The 17,188-nt window shown below is 46.5% G+C and overlaps 1 protein-coding gene across 3 annotated transcripts in view; it reads right to left on the reverse strand.

Annotated features, from left to right (window-relative positions):
- Positions 1-17,188, reverse strand: part of LOC129697533 (myomesin-2-like) — a 130,220-nt gene that overhangs the window by 31,071 nt on the left and 81,961 nt on the right. For all 3 annotated transcript variants that reach the window (XM_055636187.1, XM_055636186.1, XM_055636188.1), the window contains 7 exons: positions 16,948-17,135; positions 14,863-14,989; positions 12,474-12,652; positions 8,513-8,627; positions 6,503-6,659; positions 4,446-4,552; positions 2,481-2,525 (listed from right to left, as the gene is read on the reverse strand). In XM_055636187.1, the coding sequence (XP_055492162.1) occupies positions 2,481-2,525; positions 4,446-4,552; positions 6,503-6,659; positions 8,513-8,627; positions 12,474-12,652; positions 14,863-14,989; positions 16,948-17,135 (918 nt within the window). The remainder of the gene's footprint in view (positions 1-2,480; positions 2,526-4,445; positions 4,553-6,502; positions 6,660-8,512; positions 8,628-12,473; positions 12,653-14,862; positions 14,990-16,947; positions 17,136-17,188) is intronic.

The raw sequence follows: 17,188 nt of genomic DNA on the forward strand, positions 1-17,188 counted from the left end.
GCATCGCCCGCTCCTTGTAGGTGTCCCAGCATCTACACCGCCGTCGAAGCTGCAGTCCCCGCAGGAAACGCCGCTCCAGCGCTGCTCCAGTTCGTTCGTAGGCCGCACAGAGAGGACGAAGATGCGGTTCGGAGAAAAACCGCATCTCCGACCAGGTAGGACTGGGGTTAAAAATAATTTCCCCCTTCCCCTCCCCCACCCATCACATAAAAGAAGACCTCCAACAGGACTAAAAATAAAAATAAATAAGGGTGAAAGGACGGACTGCAGGAGGAGCGGCCATACACAACGGCGCATCACCCCCGCAGTCCGCCATCTTGAGCGAATGAAGGAATGAATCTCTTTATTGTCATTGCACATGGTACAACAAAATTTAAAAGTCAATCCCATGGTGCGATTCACAAGAGCAATTTTAAATATATAAGAAAAGGTAAAAATATATACATATTAAAAAAAATTACAGATAAATAATAACAATAGCAGCTGAGGTAGAACCATTCAGTTGAATGTGAGTGTTATTTCTTATTTTGCATTGTTAAGTTCACGTATGGCTATGGGGTAGAAGCTGTCTCTGAGTCTGTTTGTGCGAGTTTTGAAAGACCTGTACCGTCTGCCAGAGGGCAGCAGGTGGAACAGGTTGTGTCCAGGGTGGGAAGGGTCCTTCAGGATGTTGGCTGCCCTGCCAAGGCAGCGAGAGCTGAAGATGTCCTTCAGGGAAGGCAGTGGGCAGCCAGTGATTTTTTGTGCGGTGTTGATCCAAATACTAGAAGGCACAACTATAAGGTGAGAAGGGAGAAAGTTTAATGGAGATGAGCAGGACAAGTTTTTTACACAGCGATGGTGGCATTTAAGAGGCTTTTAGATAGGCACATGGAAGTGAAGGGAAAAGAGGGATATGAGATCAGTGGGACAAAGGGCCTGTTCCTGTGCTGTTCTATATACCATGTTCTATGAGATTGTTTATGGCTCAGAGTAAACATATAACCCATGTGGAGGAACGAGTTTGACTTGATTGTATTTATGTAGTTTTATCCACTACTGAGCATGCAGTGAGTCACCTAGCTCCAATGCCACCTTAGCTAGATCTCACCTCAGTTCATTCATAAGTCATTTTGTGTTCATAAGTTCATATAAATTCTAGGCGCATCAAGTCTACTCCACCATTCAATCATGCCTGATCTATCTTTCTCTCTCAACCCCATTCTCCTGCCTTCTCCCCATTATCCCAGACACCCATATTAATCATGTTGATCTCCGCCTTAAAAAATATCCACTGACTTGGCCTCCTCAGCCGTCTGCGGCAATAAATTCCGCAGATTCACCACCCTCTGACTAAAGAAATTCCTCCTCATCTCCTTTCTAAAGGTACATAATTTCATTCTGACACTGTTCCCTCTGGTCCCAGACTCTCCCACTTGTGGAAACACCCTCTCCATATCTACTTTATCCAGGCCTTTCACTATTCGGTAATTTTCAATGAGGTCCACCCCTCATCCTTCTAAACTGCAGTAAGTACAAGTTCGCAAATTACAGGAGTAGATTTAAGCCATTCAGCCCATCAGGTCTACTCTGCAATTCAATCATGCCTGATCTCTGACTCCTTATTCCATTTTCCTGCTTTCTCCCCATAACCCTTGACACTCGTTCTAATCACCAATTTGTCTGTCTCTGCTTTAAAAATATCCACTGACTTGGCCTCCACAACTCTGTGGCAATGAGTTCCTGACTAAAGAAGTTCCTCCTCACCATCTTTCTAAAAGAGCGCCCTTTAATTCTGAGGCTATGACCTCTGGTCCTAGACTTCCCACCAGCGGAAACATCTTTTCCACATCCATCACATCTATGCTTATCATTATTCTGTAAGTTTCAATGAGGTCCACTCTCAACCTTCTAAACTCCAATGAGTGGAAGCCCAGTGTCGTCAAACACTCGTCATATGCTAACCCACTCATTCTTGGAATCATTCATTTAAATCTCCTCTGTACCCTCTCTAGAGCCAGCACATCCTTCCTCAGATATGGAACCCAAAGTTGCTCACAGTACTCCAAATGCGGCCTGACCAGCGCCTTATAGTGCCTCCACATTACATCGGGGGTGGAAGATTGCAACCTTCACGTGGTCCGCCCTGTTTTGACAAATACAATCAACCTGGCGTGCACAATCAAATAAGATCAAATAGAACAAGTTGTCCTACAACTTCAGGCTGTGCATGCCATACGCAAGAAGAAGAAGCATTACATCTCTGCTTTTGTATTCCAGACCTCTTGATATAAAGTGCTAGCAGTGCCCAGTGCCACCTAAAGCTCATCATGTGTTCATGCAAGGGTTTAGAACGTTAGCAGTGCGGGAATGAACATTGAAAATAAATAACTCCAGACTGTGCTGAGAAAATTCACAGGTAGATTAGAATGTGAATGATGGAAGTGTCTTCAAGTGAGCATCAGCAATAAAGGCAGCAGTAACCATTCATCTCTACTCACTTGGGTGCCTGATTTCATGGCTCAAAGCCAACAAGCGTTCCAACTCTGAAAAATAGAAGACAAATGGTTAGTATTTCATGATGACATTTCCTGAGATTTAAGAACAAGGCTGCAATTTCGATTCTTTAGCAGAAATTGGATACAAAGTGTTGGAGAAACTCAGCAGGTCAGGCAGCTCTTCAGACTCCATGTTCTCCAGAGATGCTGCCTGACCCGCTGAGTTACTCCAGCACATTGTGTCCTTTTGTGTAAACCAACATCTGCATTTCTTTGTTTGGTTTAGTTTGTTGTGCTGCTGCAAGTAAGAATTTCATTGTTCTGTTTCGGGACATATAACAATAAAATTCTCTTGACCCTACACTGTTTAGTTTAATTTAGTTTAGAGATACAGTGTGGAAACAGGCCCTTCGCTCACCGAGTCCATGCCAACCAATGATCATTCACACACTAGTTCCATGTTATCCCACTGTCAAGTTACAGAGGGCTAATTTGCCTACAATCCTGCACATCTTTAGGATAGACAATAGACAATAGGGGCCCCATGCTAATCTATGTATTGTAGAATGTCATTGTAGAACATGAAAACGGAGGAGAACATCGCAAGTGCATGACGGCATATTTCATTCGGCATAAAGAAACTGGAAGTGTAGGGGCCCCAGAGCACTGCTTTGCCCAGGGGCCTATAATGTTGTTAAGATGACCTCTCCCTTTACCTCAGGCCCTCGGGACCCGGCATAATTTTTGTAAACCTTCTCTGCAGACCTTCTAGCTTGATAACATCATTCCTATAACATGGTGCCCAGAACTGAACACAAATATGGTCTCACCACATCATATATAACTGCAAGATGACCTCCAAATTCTGTACTCTCTATATTCTGTATTCTCTATACTCAATACATAGGGTGCCACATTCATTCATTTATCATCGTTGAAACATTAGCGACGCAGTGGTGCCGGTTTCCAGCAGGAACGGTGACGGATGCACCACACATCTCCGTCCTCCAGTTCCTGCGGACTTCTGCCGCTGGAAGTATAGGATTTTGGTGTGTGTGCTTTATCATCATTCCTTACAATGCTATGTACGACAGTGATCGCAACTTCTACTGAAGTGTGGATGGCCGTCGGCTCGCTAGAAGCTCATCCACCATGGGACAGGTCTTGTTTAAGGTCCTGCTGGGGGTCCACAGCCCCCTCCTCAACTGGCAAACCAGGTGGGGGAGACGGTTTAGTCACCGACTATCTGACCAAAGAGCAGGTAGCACGGGATTACACGGTACCCGTGGCGCTAATGCACCCACATGAGGCTGCAGACCAAAGATTCCAAAGGACACAATTGAAAATTCTTCAGCTATGAAATGAGCTTAAAGGTAACATCATCAATTTAGGTTTCAGGCTTTTGTGGAAGGGTTGAAAGGATCACAGGGCACCCATCCATTGTGACATTTGGGGCGGCACAGTGGAGTAGCGGTAGAGTTGCTGCCTCACAGCGCCAGAGACCCAGGTTCGATCCTGACTACAGGTGCTGTCTGTACAGAGTTTGCATTTTCTCCCCTGTGAGCTGTGTGGGTTTTCTCCAGGTGCTCCGGTTTCCTCCCACACTCCAAAGATGTGCAGGTTTGTAGTTTAATTGGCCTCTGTAAATTATAAATTGTCTTTAGTCTATAGAATAGAACTAGTGAACGGGGATTGTTGGCCGGCGCAGACTCGTTGGGCCAAAGGGCCTGTTTCCATGCTGTATCTCTAAAACCAAAATGAGACATCCCTCTGGAGCATTGTAAGAACAAACCTAACTGCAGGATATTTATCAGAACAACCATCCTGATGTAATTGTGGGCAGGGACACTTCCTCCGGGCTATGTGGACCTCTGAAGGGAACCAGAGAGAACCCTGGTGGAAGTCAGTATGTTTCTGCCAGCTGATCCAGTGTGGCACCAAGCTACATATATACAGAGCATTACCTACCTTCTTTCTCCAAAACATAGCTGGAAGAGATGCCGTCGGTGTCCGAGACAGCCACAGAATACGTTCCCAAGTCTAACAGGTCGGGCCGTTTGAAGATCAACTTGGATCTGAAATGAAAACAAATTGGGAATTGTTCTGAAGGAACACATAACAGTTTGGAGTTTGTCACAACACCCTCTGACAAAGTGGATGTCAGTAGACACTTTCTCCAACATATTGCACCTTTTGAGATAGTACAGCCCAGTTCTAGCAATTGACTGGCCAAGCAACCAACTAACCAACTAATCTAACTGCCTCAACGTCACCTCGAGTCACCAAATGTGTCTTTCACTCTTGCAGGCAATTCATATTTCAATTATTTTCCACAGGCTACAACATTTTCCTTGTTTGCAGAATCGTAACATGGCTGCAGAAGGAAAGGAAATAATTTGGACTATCCTGGGCGGCACAGTAGCACAACTGGTAGAGTTGCTGCTTCACGGTACCAGAGACCCGGGTTCAATCCTTGAACTTGTCTGTGTGGAGTTTGCAAGTTCTCCCTGTGACCACGTGGGTTACCTTCGGGTGCTCCGGTTACCTCCTACATCTTAAAGTCATGTAGGTTAACTGCCTTCTGTAAATTGCCCCTAGAGTGCAGGGGAGTGGGATAACTTGGTGCGAATGGGTTATTGATGGTCGGCGTGGATCTGGTTTAGAGATCGTGGATTTCTAAACTAAACTAAATCTCCAGATCCACTTCTTTTGTAATGCTGGGATCCACACCGTCATGTTCAGGGGACCTGCCAAACTTCAGCCCCAATACGTTGTCAAATACTGTGGGCTGAAGGGCCTGTGTCCATGCTGGATCTTCCAATGATTCAAGGCCATACCTGCTCAATGTTAGAGCGAAGATAGACACAAAAAGCTGGGGTAACCTAGCAGCTCAGGCAGCCTCTCTGGAGAAAAGGAATAGGTGACGTTTTGGGTCGAGACCCTTCTTTAGACTGTTAGAATGATCCAGCTCAACCCAATCCCTTGTTCCTGTCATATTGCCCTGCAATTTCTATGCCGCCCCTTTTGTATGCTGCGAGTGATTCTGCCTTCTGCACCAACCCTGGCAGATATTCCAGGCCCGAATAACTCACTCTTAATAAAGCTTTCCTCATATTATATCTGATTATTTTTCACCTTTGTTCCATGTCACCTGCTTCTTGGTGCTGTCTCCCGGTGGGGACAACTTTACTGCCTTCACCGTTAGGGCAGCACGTGGCGCAATGGTAAAGCTGCTGCCTGACAGCGCCAGGGACCCAGGTTCTGACCGTACAGAGTTTGTACATTCTCCCTGTGACCACATGGGTTTTCTCCGGGTGCTCTGGTTTCCTCCCACATTTCAAAAACATGCAGGTTTGTAGGTTAATTGGCTTCTGTAAAATTGCTAACTGTCCCTAGTGTGTGGGATAGAGCTAGCGTACGAGGTGATCGCTGGTCGGCACAGATTCAGTGGGCCGAAGGGCCTGTTTCCATGCTGTATCTCTAAAGTCCAAAGTAAAGACTTCACCCATTACCTCTATCAATTTTCTTTGCAACCTCCTCTATTCCATATCTGTTCAAATAACCCGAGACCGTCGTCACGGGAATTATTTTGATAGATCTCTTCTGCACCCTCCACAGGCCTTCATATATTTTCCTCAAGTCTGGGACCAGAACTGGACACTTCACTCCAGTTGCTGCCAGACCCGTGTTGGACAAAGGTTAATTGTGACTTCTTTCATCTTGTGCTCGATCCATTTCTTCCTTCTTTCTGCCTCTTCCTTCCTCTTGCTACGTATCCACAAACTCTACACTCATACCCCGGGTCCTTTAGTTCCCCCACACCTTTGGGAATTGTGCCCTCTAGAGTGTATCGCCACTTGCAAGAATATCACACCACATTCCCAGCACTAAACTTCATCTGCCACCCATCTGCCCATTCCCCAGCTGCCTCGGACTGCCCAAAGTCCTGACTAATCCTCCAGGCTTCATGCCATCTGCTGTATCTCTAAACTAAACTCAACACAACCTGAAACTTGTCGACCTACGTTTCATGCTCTGTTTCAATGTGGCATCTGGTGAATTCAGTGATTTCCTCATAGGCTTTGCCCCAGGAAAATTGGGAAGCATTGGTCATCTCAAAGCAATTGAAGTTCAGGTAGATATTGCCCTCTGCATCAACGCCAGTGGTAATTTCTTTGGTATCTTGAAAATGTAATCAAGAGGAAGATGTATCAATAACATGATCACAAGGAATCAAGCATCTCCAAGTACTTCATTCTCCTGACATCATCCTGTCACTTAAAATAAACAATACATTCAACATTTGCATTCATTGAGAGTGTGGCACAGTGGCGCAGCGGTAAAGTGGCTGCCTTACAGTGCCAGACACCCGGGTTTGATCGGACTACAGGACCCGGGTCTGTACGACGTCATTGACTCACGTATCAGGGTCGGTGAAAGATTTTGAACATTTCAAAATCCGGCGGCGACAAAAAATATATTGTTGCGACACTTGAGGAGACAGCGTGCGTCAAAGCCTCGGGTGGGTCTGTACGGAGTTTGGACGTTCTCCCTGTGGCTGCGTGGGTTTTCCCCAGGTGCTCTGGTTTCCTCCCACACTCCAAAGACGTGCAGATTTGTAGGTTAAATGGCTTGGGTAAAATTGTAAATTGTGTGTAGGATAGTGCTAGTGTGCGGGGTGATCGCTGGTCATCGCAGACTCAGTGGGCTGAAGGGTCGCTGTAGACAATAGACAATATCTCTAAAGATTGGGGCATTGTGTCTAAGAATCAGAAAGTCATGTTGCAGCTTTATGAAACTTTGGTTAGGCTGCATTTGGAGTATTCTGTGCAGTTCTGGTCACCTCATTATAAGAAGGTTGTGGAGGCTTCGGAGGCTTCGAAGAGGTTTACCAGATTGCTGCCTGGATTACAAGGAACTATTTAAGGGCCTGTACCACTTGCCGATTTTTTCGGCGACTGTCGGCATCATTGACTGACGTATTAGGTCACCGAGAAAGTTGTGGCGTGATGTGGCGGTGACGCAGCGTGATCACGTATTGACGCACGCTGTCTCCTCAAGTGGCGCAACATTTCTTTTGTCGCCGCCGGATTTTGGAAGGTTCAAAATCTTTCGGCGACCCTGATACGTCAGTCAATGACCTTGGCAGTCGCCAAAAAAATCGCCAAGTGGGACAGGCCCTTTAGAAGGAGAAGTTGGACAAACTTGGATTGGTTTCACTGGAGGGTCGGGGGCCGAGGGGAGTTCTGATAGAAGTATATAAAGTATATAAGAGGCATAGGTAGGGAAGACAGTCAGAATCTTTTCCCCAATTGTGGAAAAGTCAAAGGGCTTAGCTTTACAGTGAAATGGGGAACATTTAAAGGAGATATGCAGGGCAAGTATTTTTTACAGAGATGTGATGGGTGCCTGGAATGTAGTGTCAAATGTGGGTGTGGAAGCAGATACAATAGTGGCTTTTAGGTAGGCACATAGATATGCAGGAAATGGAGGGCTATCGAACACTATCCTACTGCTAGTGTACGGGGTGATCGCAGGTCGGCGCAGACTTGGTGGGTCGAAGGGCTTGTTTCCGTGCTGTATCTCTAAACCAAACTTATTTTCCACGGTCTCTTAAACACAAGGGATCCTATTTCCCAGTTTCTAAACACAAGACATCTTATTTCACAGTCTCTAAACACAAATCTTATTTCGCACAGTCTCTGTAAAAACAAGACGTCTTGTTTCTCAGTCCCTTCAAGCACAAGACATTTTCTTTCTCTGTCTCTTTGAAAACAACACGCCAGTCCCTTTAAACAGAAGTGTTATTTCTCAGTCTCCTTAAACACAAGACATCTTATTTGTCACAGTCCCTTTAAACACAAGGGGTCCCACATCCCACACTCCTTTCACAGCCCCGTTTCCCTTCGACCTCATTAGACCTCCCGGTGTCCTGTTTCCCGAGCTGCATTTGAACACGCTGGGGGCCAGTTCTTGGGCTCCTGAGAAACTCCGCGAGGCCCCTGCCCACAACAGGTGGCGGCCAGTGAGCGTACCTGGTTTGTAGTAGATCAGCACAGGTTCAGACGGCTCAGAGGGTTTCCCTGGACCAGCAGCATTCACGGCCCGGACTCTGAACAGGTATCGCTTCCCCTCCTCCAGTTTAGTCACCTGTGTGGACACAGCATTGAAGTCACTTAACCACGTGGAATTCAGCAAAAACCTTTTCACTCAGTTCAAAGTGGTGCAGATGGTAGAACCGCTGCCTAACAGTGTCAGAGACCCAGGTTCACTCCTGACCTCTGGCGCTGTCTGTGCAGAGCTTGCAAATGTAGGTCCCTTGCAGTCAGAAACAGGTGAATTGATCATGGGAAATAAGGACATGGCAGACCAATTGGATAACTACTTTGGTTCTGTCTTCACTAAGGAAGACATAAATAATCTGCCGGAAATAGCAGGGGACCGCGGGTCAAATGAGATGGAAGAACTGGGAGGAATCCAGGTTAGCTGGGAAGTGGTGTTAGGTAAATTGAATGGATTAAAGGCCGATAAATCCCCAGGGCCAGATAGGCTGCACCCCAGAGTAAATAAGGAAGTAGCTCCAGAAATAGTGGATGCATCAGTGATAATTTTACAAAACTGTTCAGATTCTGGAGTAGTTCCTGAGGATTGGAGGGTAGCTAATGTAACCCCATTTTTTAAAAAGGGAGGGAGAGGGAAAACGGGGAATTACAGACCAGTTAGTCTAACATCGGTAGTGGGGAAACTGCTAGAGTCAGTTATTAAAGATGGGATAGCAGCACATTTGAAAAGTAGTGAAATCATTGGACAAAGTCAGCATGGATTTACGAAAGGTAAATCATTACTGACGAATCTTATAGAATTTTTTGAGGATGTAACTAGTAGAGTGGATGGGGAGAACCAGTGGATGTGATATATCTGGACTTTCAGAAGGCTTTCGACAAGGTCCCACATAAGAGATTAGTATACAAACTTAAAGCGCACGGTATTGGGGGTTCAGTATTGATGTGGATAGAGAACTGGTTGGCAAACAGGAAGCAAAGAGTAGGAGTAAACGGGTCCTTTTCAGAATGGCAGGCAATGACTAGTGGGGTACTGCAAGGCTCAGTGCTGGGACCCCAGCTATTTACAATATATATTAATGGTTTGGACAAGGGAATTGAATGCAACATCTCCAAGTTTGCGGATGACACGAAGCTGGGGGGCAGTGTTAGCTGTGAGGAGGATGCTAGGAGGCTGCAAGATGACTTGGATAGGCTGGGTGAGTGGGCAAATACATGGCAGATGCAGTATAATGTGGATAAATGTGAGGTTATCCATTTTGGTGGCAAAAACAGGAAAGTAGACTATTATCTAAATGGTGGCCGATTAGGAAAAGGGGAGATGCAACGAGACCTGGGTGTCATGGTACACCAGTCATTGAAAGTAGGCATGCAGGTGCAGCAGGCAGTGAAGAAAGCCAATGGTATGTTAGCATTCATAGCAAAAGGATTTGAGTATAGGAGCAGGGAGGTTCTACTGCAGTTGTACAGGGTCTTGGTGAGACCACACCTGGAGTATTGCGTACAGTTTTGGTCTCCAAATCTGAGGAAAGACATTCTTGCCATAGAGGGATACTGAGAAGGTTCACCAGACTGATTCCTGGGATGTCAGGACTTTCATATGAAGAAAGACTGGATAGACTCGGCTTGTACTCGCTAGAATTTTGGAGATTGAGGGGGGATCTTATAGAAACTTACAAAATTCTTAAGGGGTTGGACAGACAGGAATATTGTTCCCGATGTTGGGGAAGTCCAGGACAAGGGGTCACAGTTTGAGGATAGAGGGGAAATCCTTTAGGACCGAGATGAGAAAAACATTTTTCACACTGAGTGTGGTGAATCTCTGGAATTCTCTGCCACAGAAGGTAGTTGAGGCCAGTTCATTGGCTATATTTAAGAGGGAGTTGGATGTGGCCCTTGGGGCTAAAGGGATCAAGGGGTATGGAGAGAAGGCAGGTACAGGATACTGAGTTGGATGATCAGCCATGATCATATTGAATGGCGGTGCAGGCTTGAAGGGCCGAATGGCCTACTCCTGCACCTATTTTCTATGTTTCTATGTTCTCCTTGTAACCGCGTGGTTTTCCTCCGGGTGTTTAGTTTTAGTTTAGAGATACAGTGCGGAAACAGGCTCTTCGGCCCACCGAGTCCGTGCTGCCAAGCGATCCCCACACACTGACACTATCCTACACACCTGGGATACTTTACAATTTTTATCAAAGCCAACTAGCCTACAAAGCTGTACGTATTTGGAGTGTGGGAGGAAACTGGAGCACGAGGACAAAACCCACGCAGGTCTTGGGGAGAATGTACAAACTCCGTACAGGCAGCACCTGTAGATTGAACCTGGGTCTCTGGCGCTGTAAGGCAGCAACTCTACCGCAGCGACACTGTACCGCCTTAAAGGTAGTAGTACACTGAGGCAGAATACAGGGTCGTCAGTTTTGGCGCTATTTTCAAATCCCTGTTGGTAATCAGGGCTAAGCTTGGCCAGGCCGACCCTGCAACAAGCCTTCATGGTTAAGTTAAGAACTCTACACCTATAACAACAGTAAACACGGTGGCACAGCGGTAGAGTTGATGCCTTACAGCGCCAGAGACCCGGGTTCCATCACGATTACGGGTGCTGTCTACGTTCTCCCCGTGACGTTCTCCGGTTTCCTCCCGCACTTCCAAGACCTGCAGGTTTGTAAGTTAATTGGCTTCTATAAAGATTGTAAATTGTCCCTAGTGTGTAGGATAGTGCTAGTGTGTGGGCATCACTCGGTACAGACTTGGTGGGCTGAAGGGCCCTGTATCCGCACTGTATCGTTAAACTAACCTTAAAACTAAACAGGGACTTAAAAATGGTGCCAACTCTGTATACACTCAGTGTACCACCACCACCATACACTTGTACTGTATCTGAGATGCTTATCTAAGGTGTATCTAAGTGCCTGTGTATAGTGATACTTGTACTGAACTGCATACAAAAATGAATTTGACTGTACCTCGGTACACATGACAAATAAAGTAGTAGTCAAGTAAAGTGCCATTGGCTCTCTGGTTGAAAGATGCCGACACAGGAATGTAACCCGAACACAACAGGCATGGGTCGGGAAATAAGTAGGGAGGGAGATGAGGACGAGAAACTTGGTGGTAAAGGACAGGGTAAATTAAACTTCTTTGGAAAACCATTATCATTTGATGTACAAACTTCAGAATTTTTGGAAGAGGAAATGGTTTCTTGTTGCTGACACATCATTGGCAGTGTTTTTCTTTCCTTCGCAAGGAGCGGAGTTTACCTGGAATATGATCTAACTTCACTGCGTGGAAACAAAGAACTGCAGCTGCTGGTTTATAAAAAAGGACACAAAGTGTTGGAGTAACCGCAGGACAGGCAGCATCTGTGGAGAACATGGCTAGGCGAAGTTTCGGGTCGAGACTCTTCCTCAGACTCAATCTGCCTGACCCGTTGAGTTACTCCAACACTTGGTGTCCTTTTGTGTGTCAACCAGCAACTGTAGTTGTTTGTTACTACTGATCTATTTGTCATTTGACAGCCACACAAGGATGACTGGAGTGAATTCAAATTGAAATATAAATACTTTATTATCGGTGTGAAACAATCTACACAAGGCGGCACAGTGGAGTAGCGGTAGAGTTGCTGCCTTACAGCGGCAGACACCTGGGTTCGAACCTGGCTAGGGGTGCTGTCTATACGGAGTTTGTACTGTGACTGCGTGGGTTTTCTATGGGTGCTCCGGTTTCCTCCCACGCTCTAAAGACGTACAGGTTTGTAGCCTCATTGGCTTTGGTAAAATTGTACATTGTCCCTAGTGTGTAGGATAGCACTAGTATACGGGTTGCTCATTGGCCGGCACGGACTCGGTGGGCCGAAGGGCCTATTTCCACGCAGTATCTCTGACGTCTAAAGTCTAGCACAAATTAGCACAAATGCTTCACCATCACTGACCTTCAAGTAGCGTGTGGTCACGGGCTGTTCTGTTACTGGGTTCCACTCATCTGAACCCATTTCACAGAGGTCCACAAAGTAGCCAGTGACCTCGCTGGCGCCCGTGTAGAGTGGTGGCTTCCACAGGATCACTAGAGAGTGGCTTCTCACCTCACAGAAGGTCAGGTCGTAAGTCGGGCCTGAGATACACAGAGGATGAGAACATCTTAGCACCACAATGGAACAATGGTCAAGGTACACAAGACTCGATGATGACACCTACATTATGTGTTACAAAGAAATACAAAGAGCAACTTCGCTTCATCCCATGCCTTGTGAATAGTGGGTTTCCAGGTAGAGCAATTGAGGAGGAATGTTCACCTGTAAGTCAACTCATAGGCCTTGCCATGATTAACAATAGACCGCCATTCAATGTGATCATAGCTGATCATCCACAATCAGTAACCCTTTCTCCCCATAACCCCTGACTCCGCTATCTTTAAGAGCCCTATCTAGCTCTCTCTTGAAAGTATCTGGAGAACCGGCCTCCACCACCCTCTGAGGCAGAGAATTCCACAGACTCACAACTCTCTGTGTGGAAAAGTGTTTCCTCATCTCCGTCCTCGATGGCTTACCCCTTATTCTTAAACTGAGGCCCCTGGTTCTGGACCCCCAACATCGGGAACATGTTTCCTGCCTCTAGCGTTTCAAAGCCCTTAACAATCTTATATGTTTCAATAAGATAACCTCTCATCCTTCTAAACTCCAGAGTGCACAAGCCAAGCCGCTCCATTCTCTCAGCATATGACAGTCCCGCCATCCCGGGAATTAACTTTGTAAACCTACGCTGCACTCCCTCAATAGCAAGAATGTCCTTCCTCAAATTTGGAGACCAAAACTGTGCATAATAGTCCAGGTGTGGTCTCACTAGGGCCCTGTACAACTGCAGAAGGACCTCTTTGCTCCAATACTTAACTCCTCTTGTTATGAGAGGTGTCCCACATTTCAAAGCGCTGTAGAGTCATACAACGTGGAAACTGGCCCTTAGGTCCAATTTGCCCACAATTTATCCCAACTACACCAGTCCCATCTGCCCGCATTTGGCCCATATCTCTCCAAACCTTAAGTTCATATAAACCAAGTCAGGATCCACCCCGGATCTCTTGGCTCTGTGAGGCAGTGGCTCCACCAGATACACCGCTGTGGTAGATGAATAATTGTAACTATTCCGCATGCCTCAAAGAGACTTCCTATGTTCACAAGTTCTCGGAGCAGAATTAGGCCATTCGGTCCATCTAGTCTACCCTGCCATTCAATCGTGGCTGATCTATCTCTCCCTCTCAACCCTATTCTCCTGCCTTCTCCGCGGACATAACCCCTGACACCCGAACTAGTCAAGAAGTTGGCAATCTCGGTCTCAAAAAATGAGACCAGACTTACATCTGTCGACAATGCCACTTGGAGTCTGACTGTTGTAAAAGGCAGTAATTCCAAGGATTGAAGGGCACCTTGCTCACGTGTATCGGGCCAAAGATCTGCTCTTTGTGTCTGGTCCCCAAGAGAAGGACCACCCAAAAGTCAGATCAAGTTTCCTTCCAAGCCTGGCGCAGAAACATTGAGGGCTCTGCCTTCAAAACTGCTGACCAACCTCTTTGCCAGTCACATTACTTATATCCATGTATGCCTGGCTGAAGTGACTGGCTGTGTATACAAGGGGCCAGCACAATGGTGCAGTGGTGGAGTTGCTGCCTCACAGAGCCAGAGACCCGGGTTCGATCCTGACCTCAGGTGCTGTCTGTATGGAGTTTGTACGTTCACCCCGTGACCGTGTGGGTTTTCTCCGGGTGCTCCGGTTTCCTCCCACACTCCAAAGACGTACAGGTTTGTAGCTTAATTGGTTTCTGTAAAATGATAAATTGTCCCTAGTGTGTAAGGTAGTGCAGGCACAGACTCAGTGGGCCAAAGAGGCTGTTTCCATGCTGTAACTATAAAGTCTAAAATAAAGTCCTAAGTGTAAAGTATAATCTAAATTAAAATCCAAAGTAAAATCTAAAGCCTAAAGAAAGTTTTAATATGTAGAGTGTCTTGTGCCGAAGATAGGCACAAAAAGCTGGAGGAGCTCAGCGGGACAGGCAGCATCTCTGGAGAGAAGAAATGGGTGGCGTTTCGGGTCGAGACCCTTCTTCAGACTGATGCCATGGGAGTGACTTTCAGACTGAAGAAAGGTCTCGACACAAAGCCACGGGAGTGAGTTTCAGTCTGAAGAAGGATCTCGACCCAAAACATCTTCCATTCCTTCTCTCCAGAGATGCTACTTATCCCGCTGAGTTACTCTAGCATTTTGTGTCTACAGTTTAAACCAGCATCTGCAGTTCCTTCCACACAAGTGTCTTGTGCCCAGTTCCATTACCTGGCTCTGCCATGGTCCATGGTTCACATTTGAAGTGTCGGCTGGATTCGGAAGGGATGCCCACCCCACCAAGGTTCACTGCGCACACTTTAACCTCGTAGAAAGAGCCCTTGTTCAGATCTTCAACCTTTCAATGAAGAACAAAAAGAAACCATCAAAATTGCTACTGCAGAAAACTGGGGCAAAAAACCTTATGGACACACTTGTCTGTTTTGTAGTAAATGCCTACTATATTCTGTGTGCTGAAGCAAAGCAAGAATTTCATTGTCCTATACAGGGACACATGACAATAAACTCACAAACTTGAAATTGAACCTCAAGCATGACCTTATTGTAACTTTGTACTGCAGTGTGCCATGTATCAGCACACAAATTGTCCAACATTGCACGTGTGTCCGTGTGTGTGTGCGTGTGCATGTATGTGCGCATGGAGCTTTCAAATTGTCCTTGACAACATCATCTCAGGATCCATGAAATCTATGTGCAAATGCTAAGAATGGCATAAGTTAGCAAGGATAGCTGGGAATAGAATCATGAGAGGAATAGATCGGGTGGATGCACAGACTCTCTTGTCCAGAGTGGGGGAATCGAGAATCAGATTCCCCACTATAGGTTTAAGGTGAAGGGGGAAAGATTTTATAGGAATCTGAGGGGTAACTTTTTCACGCAAATTGTGATGGGTATATAGAACGAGCTGTCAGAGGAGGTAGTTGAGGCAGGTACTATCGCAACATTTAATAAGCAATTAGACAGGTACATGGATAGGACAGGTTTATAAGGATAAGGACCAAACATAGGCATGTTGGTCGGTGTGAGCAAGTTGGGCCGAGCATCCTGTTTCTGCGCTGCGCTGCAGAGATGCTGCCTGCCCCCATGGAGCGGTTCCAATAATATCTGTGCTCGTTTAAGATACGAGGGGAGTGCTTTTATTTTACACAGAGGGTAGTGAGTGCCTGGAACATGCTGCCAGGGGTGGTGGTTGAAGCAGATATGTTAGTGGCATTTAAAATATTTTGCGCTTGGATATGCAGGGAATGGAGAGAGATGAGTTATGTGCAGGTAGCAAGTGATGGTCTTGGTATCATGTTTGGCACAGACATTGTGAGCCGAAGGGCCTGTTCTTGTGTCATAATGCTCTTATGTTCTAAAAGCAGGCATTCCCGATAACAGCTGCATTATTATTCCTCCTGCACTTAGTCCAGTTAATGCCCAGAGCCCAGTCGCAATATGAATGGCAAATACTCTCCTGATTATTATAGGTTCAACGTTTAACACAACAATGCACATCCACAATTTTTGGTGCCACAGCAGCGCAGCGGTAGAGTTGCTGCCTTACAGTGCAAGAGACCCGGGTTCAATCCCGACCTCTGGTGCTGTCTGTGTGGAGTTTGTACGTCCCCCCTGTGACCGCGTGGGTTTCCTTGGGGTGCTGCGGTTTCCTCCCACATCCCAGAGACGTGCAGGTTTGTAGGTTAACTGGCCTCTATAAATTGCCCCTAGTGTGTGGAGAGTGGTAGAGAAAGTCGGAAAACATAGAAGTAGTGTACGGGTGATGGATGGTCGGCAGGGCCTCGGTGGGCCGAAGGTCCAGTTTCCAGGCTGTATTTCTAAATAAAACTAAACTAGTTACAATCATGTCAAACTTCTGTACTATTCACCAAGTGATTCATGTAGTATCCAGTGATTCAGAGGTATTTGGCAGTGTTTACTTGGCCGTTGTTTAATGTTTAGAGATACAGCGTGGAAACAGGCCCTTCGGCCCACCGAGTCCATGCCGACCAACGATCACCCCATACACTAGTTCTGCCCTACACTCTAGTGACAATTTACAGAAGCCAATCGACCTACAAACCAGCACGTCTTTGGATTGTGGAAGAAAACCGGAGCACCTGGAGAAAACCCATGCGATCACGGGTAGGACGTGCAAACGCTGTACAGACAGCACCCGAGGTCAGGATTGAACCCGGGTCACTGGTGCTGTGAGGCAGCTGCTCTACCGCTGCGCCACCGTGCCGCCCTTGGTGAAAATGAGGAGAATCCCGTTACTTTTTCCGGAACATGGTTCGCCTCGGACGGGATACTAACCGTAAAAACGGTTCCAGCGATCGCTTTAACGTTGCTTTCATGCCAGTGCAGGTCAGCAACCTCGCGGTGATCCATGTAGTATCCAGTGATGTCGGAGCCACCGGTGAATCTCGGCACCTTCCAGCCCAGGGTCATGGAATCGCCGCTACAGTTGAGGAGAGTGATGCCATACGGTGAGGAGGGGACGGCTGGAGGATGAAGCAGAGAGTTAATAATGTACACTGACACCAAGCCAATTAAT

Source organism: Leucoraja erinacea, chromosome 5 (assembly GCF_028641065.1).
Source record: "Leucoraja erinacea ecotype New England chromosome 5, Leri_hhj_1, whole genome shotgun sequence".
Classification (NCBI taxonomy): Eukaryota; Metazoa; Chordata; class Chondrichthyes; order Rajiformes; family Rajidae; genus Leucoraja; species Leucoraja erinaceus.